The following is an 11,218-nucleotide window of genomic DNA, read 5'->3' as shown; positions in this document are numbered from 1 at the left end:
GCAATTCCTCTAAGATCAAGAATAAGACAAGGTTGTCCACTTTCTCCACATCTATTCAATATAGTACTTGATGTCTTAACTAGAGCACTAAGTGAAGAAAATCAAGGGAATACAAATTAAAAAGAAAAAGTCAAAGTATCTTTATTTGCAGACGATTGTTAGTATACATAAATGACCCTAAAAATTCCACTGAGGAACTAATACAGCTTATAGACATTTTCAGCAAAGTGGTTGGATATAAAATTAACTCACACACACACAAAAAAAAAAAAAAAAAACAATTGCCCCCACTGTTTACAAATGACAAATGGACTAAGGTAGAAATCAGGCAAATCCCATCTTTTCCAATAACCTCAAATAATATAAAATATTAGTGGGTAACTCTAAGCAAATTTCCTGAACAGAACACCAATGGCATATGCTTTAAGATCAACAATCAACAAATGGGACTTCATAAAATTGAAAAGCTTCTATAAAACAAAGGACACTGTCAATAGGACAAAACAGCAACCCATAGATTGGGAAAAGATATTCGCCAACCCTACATCTAATAGTGGGCTAATATCCAAAACATACAAAGAACTCAAAAAGGTAGACTCCAGAGAACCAAATAATCCTATTAAAAAGTGGAGTACAGAGCTACATAGAGAATTCTTAACTGAAGAATATTGAATAGCTGAGAAGCACCTAAAGAAATGTTGAACATCCTTAGTCATCAAGGAAATGCAAATCAAAATGATCCTGAGATTCCACCTTGCACCAATCATAATGGCTAAGATCAAAACCACAGGTGACAGCAGATGTTGGCAAGGATATTGGAAAAAGGAACACTCCTCCATTGCTGGTGGGAGTGCAAGCTGGTTAAACCACTTTGTAAATCAGTCTGGCAGTTCCTGAGAAAAATGAAAATAGTTCTACCTAAAGACCTAGCTATAACACTCCTGGGTATATACCCAAAAAATGCTCCAACATATAACAAGGACACATGCTCCACTATGTTCAGAGCAGCCTTATTAATAACAGCGAGAAGCTGCAAATAACCCAGATGTCCCTCAACAGAAGAATGGATACAGAAAATGTAGTACATATACACAATGGAGTGCTATGCAGCGATTAAAAACTATGACTTCATGAAACTCGCTGGAAACTGGATGGAACTAGAAAATATCCTGAGGTAATTTAGACACAAAAGAACACACATAGTACATACTCACTAATAAGTGGAAAGTAGCCCAAAAGCTCACAAAAGCCCATGATACAACAACCCACAGACCTTTTGGAGTGTAGAAGGCAGGAAGACCAGGGTGTAGATGCTTCAGTCCTGCATGGGGGGGGGGGGGAGCGGGGGCGGGCAGGAAGATGGAGGGAGAGGGGGACCTGGGAGGGAGAAAGGAGGAGGAAATAAGCGGGGGGGGGGGCAGTATCAGGAACTGGCGATGTGAGAGGGGTACAGAGGGTCAAGAAATTAAAAAAAAAATATGTAGCAGGGGAGATGAAGAACTGGGGATAGCCACTGGAGGGTCCCAGACACCAGGGAAATGTCAGGCTCCCAGAACCCAATGGGGATGATTTTAGCCAAAATGCACAGAGAAGGGGGAGATAAAACCTGTTGAGAACACCTCCAGTGGACAGGCACGGCCCCTGGTCAAGGGATGGGGCCACTCACCGACCTCCAAGTTTTAACCTAGACATGTCCCTGTCCAAAGGAAGAACAGGGACAACCAAAAAAATAAATAAATAAATAAATAAATAAATAAATAAATAAATAAATAAATAAATAAATGAACAGAAACTGACAGAAGGGCCACCAGGGGACTGCCCCACCTGGGGATCCATCATGTCTGCAGACACCAAACCCAACACTGTTGCAGTGGTCAAGAGGTGCTTGCAGACAGGAACCTAGTGTGGAGGTTCCTTGGGAGGTCCTGCCAGCAACTGACCAGTGTAGATGTGGATGCTTGGATCCAACCATCAGACTGAAGGAACCTGTTTGGGGAGCTGGTGGAAGGACTGGAGGAGCAGAGGGAGATTGCAACCTCACTGGAAGAACAATATAGGCTGGCCTGGCCACCCAGTTCCCCCCGAGTCTAGACCATCAACCAAGGAGTGTACATGGAGGGGTCCATGGCTCCAGATACATATGTAGCAGAGGATGGCCTAGCCTGGCACCAATGAGAGGGGAGGCCCATGGTCCCGGGGAGGTTTGATGCCCCAGCATAGGGGGATGCTGAAGCAGTGGGGCAGGGGAGTGTGGTTGGGTAGAGGAGCACTCTCAAACAGGCAAAGGATGAGGGAGAAGGGCAGACGTAGGATGCGGGTTGGTGGAGGGGTAACTGGGAAGTAGGATATCATTTAAGATATAAATGAATGGAATGATTAATAAAATATTTTTTAAAATAATAATAAAAGGATAAAAGGGACCTCATGAAACTAAAAAGTGTCTGTATAACAAAAGACAGTGGTGGTTTGAATATGTTTGGTCTAGCAAGTGACACTATTAGGAGGTGTTACCTTGTTGAAGTAGGTGTGGCCTTGTTGGAGGAAGTGTCAATGTGGATGTGGGCTTGGAGACCCTTCACCTAGCCACTCAGGAACCAGTCTTTTCCTGTTTGTCTTCAGAATAAAACATAGAATTCTCAGTTCCTCCCACACCATGCCTGCCTGGATGCTGTCATGCTCCCACTTTAATAATAGTGATCTGAACCTCTGAACTTGTAATCCAGCCCCAATTAAATGTCATTGATCAGAGTTGCCTTGGTCATGGTGTCTGTTCATAGCAATAAAACCCTAATTAAGACAAACACTATCATTTGGACAAAGCAGCAGCCTATAGAAATGGGAAAAGATTTTTACCCATGCCACATCTGATAGTGAATTAATATCTAAAATATATAAAGAACTTGAATAATGAAAAAATCCATTTAAAAAGTGGGGTACAGACTTAAGCAGAATTCTCTATGAAGGAAACTCAAATGGCTGAGAAACATTTATGTTTCTTAGCCATCAGAGAAATGAAAGTCAAAACTACTTTGAGGTTTCATCTTACACCTGTCAGAGTGCCTAAGGCCAATAACACAAGTGCCAGACAGCTCATACTGGCAAAGATGTGGAATAAGGAGAACACTGCTTTTTTGTTTGTAGGAGTAAAAACCTATATAGCCTCTATGGAAATCAGTATAGCTGATAAGAAAGTTAGAATTCAATCTACCTCACGATCTAGCTATACTACTCTTGGACATATATCTAAAGGATGCTCCATCCTACAAGGACACTTGCTCAACCATGTTCTTTGCTACTCTATTCATAATAGACAGAAATTGGAAACAAGTAGTTATCCCTCAACAGAATAAAAAAGCAGTGTGGTACATTTACACAATCAAGTATTAAACAATATTGTATTAAGTATTTTCACAATCAGCTGTTTTTTAAAAAAAAATGGTATGGAATTTGCAGACAAACAGGGAGAACTAGAAAAAACAGAACATCCCAAGACCCGGACCCACAAAGATATGGTATATACTCACATTACCCAGAAAGCAAATGATAACCAAACAAGACCCAAAGAGTTTAGGTACAGAGGAAGGTACTGGAACAAATTATATACCTCCCTACAAGGGGAAAACAGTTTATGGGTAGACTGGGAGCAGAGGAAACTGGGAGAACTGGAGGATCTGGTGTGGAGGGGAGAGGAAATGTGGGAGAACAGCTGGAACTGAGGGGTATTTCAAGGGTGGTATGGAAACTGAGGGCAGTGATTCTAATGAAAAATCTTCAAAAATTCAGGAGACATAGAATCCCAGCTGGCTGTCTCTTATCACAAAAGAAAACTTTCAATACCAGGACTGGGTTACATACAATTTAGTTGTTGGCCAAAGGGTACCATGGAAACCAAAACACAACCCAGGCTGTTGTCAAGATAATAGTTTGTTTTCCACAAACTGATAGCAAGGCCCTAATGCTTAAGCCTACACTCACTGAATATGAAGAAGTCGATCTGATGCCTACATAGAACCTTCACCCCTATGTTCTAGTGTCTTTGATATGGGAAAGTACTCAGCAGGCTACTAAGAAAAACATATACACCAACCCAGCTAAAGCCTATAGCTTTGATCTACTATGCTGTCCTGCCTACAAAATATGCCAGGGTTATGGTTGCATAAAGCTTGTGGGTAATCAACCATTTGATTTGGCTTAAGGCACACAAGATGGGACTCATTCCCAACACTGCTTGTGTGCCAACTATAGCCCAGAGACCTAGGGTAAAACCAAATACTACTGGTCTTTGAAATAAAAAAGCATGCTAAAATGACTCCTAATGATTCTATTCAGCTATCCTTGTGTATCAGTGCCTTATACAGCCATCATCAGTGAAGCTTCCTCCTGCAGCAAATGGGCATAAGTACAAAGATCACAACTAGACATTATGAAGAGAGAAAGAGAACACTCAGCCCTAAATGGAATATCTCCATCAAATCCCTACCCTCAGAGCTCAGAGAACCCTGAGGAAGAGAAGGCAGGAGTGTAAGAGTCAGAGGAGATGGATGACACCAGGAGAACAAGGGTTTCTAACCAACTGAGTACAGATCATATAAATTCATAGAGACCAAAGCAGCACAAGGCCTGCACATGTCTGCACCAGGTCCTTCGTGTATATATTATAGCTTTCAGTTTAGTGTTTTTATGGGAGTTCCAAGTACGTGAAAAAATGGGTCTCTGAGTTTTGTGCTTTTTGGGGGCTCTTTTCTTCTTTTAGTTAGCCTTGTCCAACTTTAGTGTGATGTTTTTTATATTATTAAATTTTAGTTTCATAAAAAATAGATCTTTTTAAAGTCTAAAAGAAATAAAATATACAAAGTCTAAAAAAGTTTATTCAAGGTTTAAATTTTTTTAATTTCATAGTCATTCATGAATAACAGACTGCATATACCATGATAATGCCATAAAAATCACAATGGTGCAAAATGTTCTAAACACAGCTGTTGTAGATACTGGTACTAGAGCACTTGGCTTTGCTCACCTGTGTGACGCTGCTGACAATGAGAGTTAAGTGCTGACTCGAAATGGTATAAGAATACAATACAGAACTATGTATAGTACACTACAGTGGGTAGTGGTAATAACCATGGTGTCTATTTACTTATTTTTTGTTACCATATTAAAGTGTACTCCTAAAGTTTACTGTGAAATAATCTCAAATATTTTGCCAGCAACAGCCTCATCCACCTTTTACTGTCTTCACTGCATCAAGAGGCCAAATCAAGAGCAGGCTTATGTACCTATATTCTGTAATGTTTGCAAAGTGACTAAATTGCCCAAAAAATATATTTCTCAGGACATACCTGTTATTAAGTGATGTAAATGTCTTGAAGGTGTAGAATGTATATGTGTGCATATGTGTGTGTCTATATGAGTGAGAGAGCAAAAGCCAGAGTGAGAGCAAAAGCCAGAGTGAGAGCAAAAGCCAGAGGGAGGGGGAGGGGGAGGGGGAGGGGGAGGGGGAGGGGGAGGGGGAGGGAGATGAGGGAGAGAGAAGTGGTCATTTCAAAACATTTACTTCTCATCATCACCTGGGAACACTTCTCCCAATTTTTATTTAAAATAAATGATGTTTATTCAAAGTCCACAATAGGAATAAGCAAAATTTAAGAACATGTTTGGAGTGAGAATCTTTTAATTATATTCATTTTCAGAGGACAATAAATACAAAAATCATAAAGAATATAAGTAACAGTAATATTTCTCTAATACAGACAGCATCTACTTTTATACAGTTTAACAAGCAAACACTTTTATTCTCCCAGGAATTACCATTGGGAAAAGCTATACAACAGAAAAGAAGTAATCATTAAATTAAAAACTATTTGCTTTTGACCCTAAAGACTGAGGTTCTCACTCCACTGGTCCATGGAAAGTGCAGAAAGGCTGAACAGGTCAGCTCAGCTCCGAGCAGCAGCAGTCTGAGGCTGCTCCGACTGTAGTTGTTTACCAAGATATTCCCTAGAGAACAAGAACATGGTAACATGGCAAATTAGTATTTCAATATAAAGAATCACTGACAAAACTCAAATCTTATTAATAAAATAACCCCTGGAAACTACACATTTCCAACTTTCAAAAGCTCCTGTGCTGCAGGAATGCTACCTATTTCCACACACAAGCCAGTCTTGGTTCACAGAGATGGTAGGTCTCCATGCAATGCCATTTGCAGGGTTGACTTCCCTCTTTACATGAAGGACTTACTCTAACATCTGCAGTCTGAGTTTAGCAACCAACTTATGATTCAAATGGGCTTCTTTATACCATAGAAAACACATTTCTTAGTGTTAGAAAATACACACATGTATAGCCTGGGACGAACACAAGGCAATAAAAATAAATCCCTGACAATAACAGCAAAAGTCAGGACTCTATCAGGAGCTACTCTTGTGGCCTACAAAGACCGCAGTATTGCATGCACAGCTATCACAGAGGCTAAGGAGTTTTCTCATTCTACATACGGGGGTAAATGAACTAAAGTGATAGTCTCCAACCTGTCTAGATCCTTCAAGAAATAAACTGACAGCAGGTTAGAGGTACAGTCCTACAATCACAGCACTCAGTAGGCAAGGCAAGAAGATTGTGAGTTCAAAACCAGCTTGTATTACATAATCAAATACAAATTTTAGGTTACATGTGAGAAAAGAAATAAAACATGTACCTACAATATGTATATCTTTAGCTTAAAATCACATATAGGAACCATTGAGACAGAGGGTATGGATATGTTCTTTACTCTTCCTGCCCCCTCTCCCACCCCATGAATTGCCCAAACTTTTATTTACAATCAACAAATAAGGAAAAGAAACTATTTCTAAAGACTTCTAAATTGTCATTTTCTCCAGGAAAAAAACAAAAGAGCTTTAGTTAAGAATCAGGTTTGCACTCAAGCCCCTTCCTACTCTACATTACTCTGAGACTGGAGGGTGCATCTTCCTGCAAGGACTAAGGTAGACATTTTGTGTGAGGCACATGGCCTGACAAGGAAGCAGCATACCCAGGATCAGAAACATCTATCCCACCTCCTACTGCATCGATTGGCCACTCAACTACTCCTTGGGTGAGCACCACCAGGAAACAATCTTTGGGTGTCACCAAAAATGTGCTTTATTACCATTTTTGCCCCCAATTGAGTGTTCTTAAAATTGACTTTGGATGTTAAAAGCATGCATTATTCTTGTGGTCTGAGGAACTACTCGGACATATGAGGTTATTATTTCCAACAAAAGGCAGTTGTGTACTACTAATATAAATAAAGGCAGCAACACAGGAATGACTTTGAAAGAGCTTATGCTGAGGTCTTCATGACCACAAATGTCAATGCAATCTACATGGTCCTAAAATCAGGTCCATCCAGGTCAGCGGGGGTCTCTTGTGATTGGTATATACAAAGGACAATGTCACAAAAAGTGAATTGCCTTTCATTTATTTGCTCAAAGGTCTTCTCTGGTTGATACAAAACACTCTTTTTACCTATATAAGGTGGCTATTTGATCACTTTGGGAGTGATACCTTCCTGAGCTACACTGGTGGTACAACAAGTTCAAAAATTCTCCAAGTGATCTTTTGTCTCCTTTTGATCTCTTTAGTGGTGTGAGCTTAGCAACTGATTTGATATGATATGGAAGAAAGGTGCTATAGCAGCAGAAGTAGCTGGAAAATTCTGTAACATAGCCAGGTAGTTGTCTAGCAATGGCAGAAATAAATAAGAAAAGCAGAAGTAAAAAGAAGGCAAGAGAAGGGGTCGAGAGTTGACAATAAAGAACAAAAGACTATTAAAAAGAGTAATGGACAAAAAAATGAAAAAACCCTGGAAGTTGGCAGAGTTCTAGAGAGCTGCTGGGCATTAAAGGTCAAGTATTTCAGACTATGGCCCAGGAGCTAAAACACTAGTCGTTGTCAGGGGCTAGGGCCTCCCACTTCCTTGGCCTGCACAAGAGTTTAAAACCACCATGGTTCCCACGGCCCAATTCAAACCTGTAACATTCAGTGTCACATGTTGCTGTTTACAGCTATTTTTGGTTGCCACCAACTGATGCCAGAAACTAAGGGTGACAAGAGCTTGTTCTCACCTACCCCCTATGCCCATGTGGAGAGAGTAAAGGACCCCAGCTAGTTTATAACAATGTTAAGAGAGTACTAAAGTACAGCAAAGGTGAATTGTTCTAACATCTGACAAGTTCATACAGTTTCCTCTTTGCTTCTTTCCTGTGACCATCTGTCATCAGGAAAGCCATTCCATTCCTAATTCTCATTTTTTCATACATTCAAGTTGACTGGGAATCACCCAGTTCATGACTTGTGAGTCTGACAGAGATCAACTCTCTGAGCATGGTGATGCCTACCTTTAATCCCAGCTCTTGGGAAGCAGAGATTTCTAAGAGTTTGAGGCAAGCCTAGTCTACATAGTAAATCCCATGCCCACCAATGCTACACAATGAGAACTTGTCTCAAGAAAAAAAGGAAGACTGACAACCAGTGATGCTTCCTCTCCTATCTTCTGAGTTTGTTGTTTAGGACTTGGGGAAGGATTAGGACATGTACAGATCTAAAGGCCTTGGGAGGATCTCATAAAGGCCTCTAAGCCTCCTGAGCCATACCCAATATCCTACCCTGCACAAGGGAATGTTGTGGTAAATAATAAAAAGAACCAGCATGTTCCTGCATTTGTGCCTCTGCCCCAGTGGCCTGGCCAGCCTTGCACTGGAGGGCAATGGCCGACCTGTTTTTATCTTGTGGAGACTCTCTGGTCCAGAGCTTCTGAAAGATGTCCACCCAGCTCACTAAATTCCCATTGGTGGGTCGTTACCAGCCAACCTCATGCTTCAAATTCCCCACAGCCTTTGTGGCGCATCTCAGGCAAACCCAAGCTTTGCCACCTTACCTTTTCTTTCCCTTGCAAACCCAGACAAGCCACTGACATGTGAAGGAAAACGCAACACAAACTGAGTTCAGAAATTGATGGTATCTCAATCGTTGGGCGCAACAACTAAAATCCTAACTTGAAAGCCTTATTAAATCTAAATCCTCTGTTGGCGAATCCTGACAGATCCACTACTGAAACTAGGAGACACCTGTAGCTACATCTTGTGCTCATGCTACCCCCATCCAAAAGGACCCCTCTCTCCTCTTGCCTCCTCCTCTCTTACCCTCTCAAAAAAACGGAAGTCCCTCCGACTCACCCAGTGATTGGCTCCTTTATTCATTAAGGGGATTGGTTCACAAGAAGTCACCTGACTCACTCCTTGTCTGAAACCCCTCCCAGGAAAGTGGAATTAGCATCAAAGTACAAACAGCACCAGGCCCATCTACAACAAGGGAATGTTAATAGGCCTAATCAAGTGAGGGTCTCTTGCAGGTGTCCATAGCTACTCTAATTCAAGAATACAAGGGTCATGCCCAACCCAGAGGAAACAGATACAACATACCATATGCTCCATAAGACTTCACAACAGACTAAGAAATACTAGAAACTGTTCTTTCATTCCTACAAGACTATGTTTAGAAATGAGGTATTGGGCTTCAACTTTTTGACCTTCAAGAGGCTCAGGTCATGTGAACATTCACAACAAAAATCCCTCTGTCATAATTAAAGCATATTTATTTGTTTACAGGAGCACTGTTCTTTTTTTAAAAAGTAAAAACAACTTGAATATACTGATAGCTTTTTAAATGAATTCAATATTTTTAAATACTTTTAGTTTTTGAGAATTTCATACAATATATTTTGATTATATTCATCCTTTCACACCTCCTCCACCCAGACCTACCTCTATCTCCCTACTACCTCAACTTCCTGTTATCTTTTCATCAATAATCTATTGAGTCCAAATTGTACTGCCCATATACTCCCCAGGTGGGGTCTATCCAACCATATGGTGGTTTACCTACTAGGGTCCATACCCTTAAAAGATCCCAACTCTCCAGAACCCATCAACTGTCCATGCTTCCTCAGATGGGGTGGAGGTTCATAACAAGCCCCACCCCCATCCTACTCCCACCACAATGCTACAATGTTGGCTAGCGAGAAACAGTGTCTTCTGGAGTTCTGAAGATAATAGGGCATCTGCATACAACTACAGCAGCTGTGGTTTCCTGCACAAGACATATTTTAAAATATAATTTATATTTTTATTTTTAATTTCGAGTATGTGTACCCAACATAGGCATTAGAAACTGAACTTGTGTTCTCGCTCAGAGCAGAATGTATTTTTAACCTGCTCAGCCATCTCTCCAGCCCTACTCTGGCAATTCTGACCACACTAATTTCTCCTATATAATTGGAAATACTCGTAACCTGACCTATGCAAATTAATGCCAGGGAAATGAAATTTTCACTATAAGTGAACAGTAATTATACTTCTCACCATTTACCTATCCTGTTTGGAGAATGAAGCAGAAATAAATGTTAATAAAATGTTCTCTTCTGTCTAAAAAGAAGAGAATGTTGGTTCCCCTGGAACTGAAGTTACAGATGGTTGTAAGCCACCATGTGAGAACAGACTCATGTGGTGTATTGCTAAAGCAAGACCCATGGAAGGACACATGATGTTCTCAGGGCTTATAAATAGGACTCAATAGACAGTAACCTCTGGCTTGCAAAGCTAGCTTTGTAATGCTTCATTTGTCTCAAGTTCTCATCTTCTCTGAACTTCTCCTGTCATCCCAGCTATTCCTGGTCACTCCTGGTGACCGTTTCAGATTCAGCGGAGGCCTGGCATACCACCACTGCTGATTCTTGTTTGCTATCCTAAAAATTTGAGATTAAAATTGGTCCCAAGTATTTACTTCTAAACAACATATAACAGAGTCTCATGGCTTCTTCTGGACCAAGCTGCCACTGCTGATATCCTAACAATGCAGATTGGATTTGCTTCAAAGAACTATTTCTAAGCAGGTACAGTTCCCCCCATATCCTAATAATCTTTCTTTTCTGCTACCTCTGGTGGGTGGTAGGCTAGAAGGGATGTTAAAGCATTTAAGAACCCTTGTTAAAAGTAGAGCCGGGCATGGTGGTGCACGCCTTTAATCCCAGCACTCGGGGAGGCAGAGGCAGGTGGATTTCTGAGTTCGAGGCCAGCCTGGTCTACAAAGTGAGTTCCAGGACAGCCAGGGCTATACAGAGAAACCCTGTCTCGAAAAAAAAAAAAAAAAAAAAGTAGATTTTGAAAAATCTAAGCCT

At 40.8% G+C, this 11,218-nt stretch overlaps 1 protein-coding gene across 3 annotated transcripts in view; it reads right to left on the bottom strand.

Annotated features, from left to right (window-relative positions):
• Positions 1 to 5,653: 5,653 nt before the first annotated feature.
• Atp6v1h (ATPase H+ transporting V1 subunit H) overlaps positions 5,654 to 11,218 on the bottom strand; it is a 74,044-nt gene continuing 68,479 nt past the window's right edge. For all 3 annotated transcript variants that reach the window (XM_021176841.3, XM_021176995.3, XM_021176920.3), the window contains one exon: positions 5,654 to 5,997. In XM_021176841.3, the coding sequence (XP_021032500.1) occupies positions 5,937 to 5,997 (61 nt within the window). In that variant the 3' untranslated portion in view covers positions 5,654 to 5,936. The remainder of the gene's footprint in view (positions 5,998 to 11,218) is intronic.

Source organism: Mus caroli, unplaced genomic scaffold (assembly GCF_978045245.1).
Source record: "Mus caroli unplaced genomic scaffold, Mus_caroli_1 scaffold_1, whole genome shotgun sequence".
Taxonomy (NCBI): domain Eukaryota; kingdom Metazoa; phylum Chordata; class Mammalia; order Rodentia; family Muridae; genus Mus; species Mus caroli.
The sequence above is the reverse complement of the archived record's forward strand: the minus strand, read 5'-3'. Positions and strand labels throughout refer to the sequence as shown.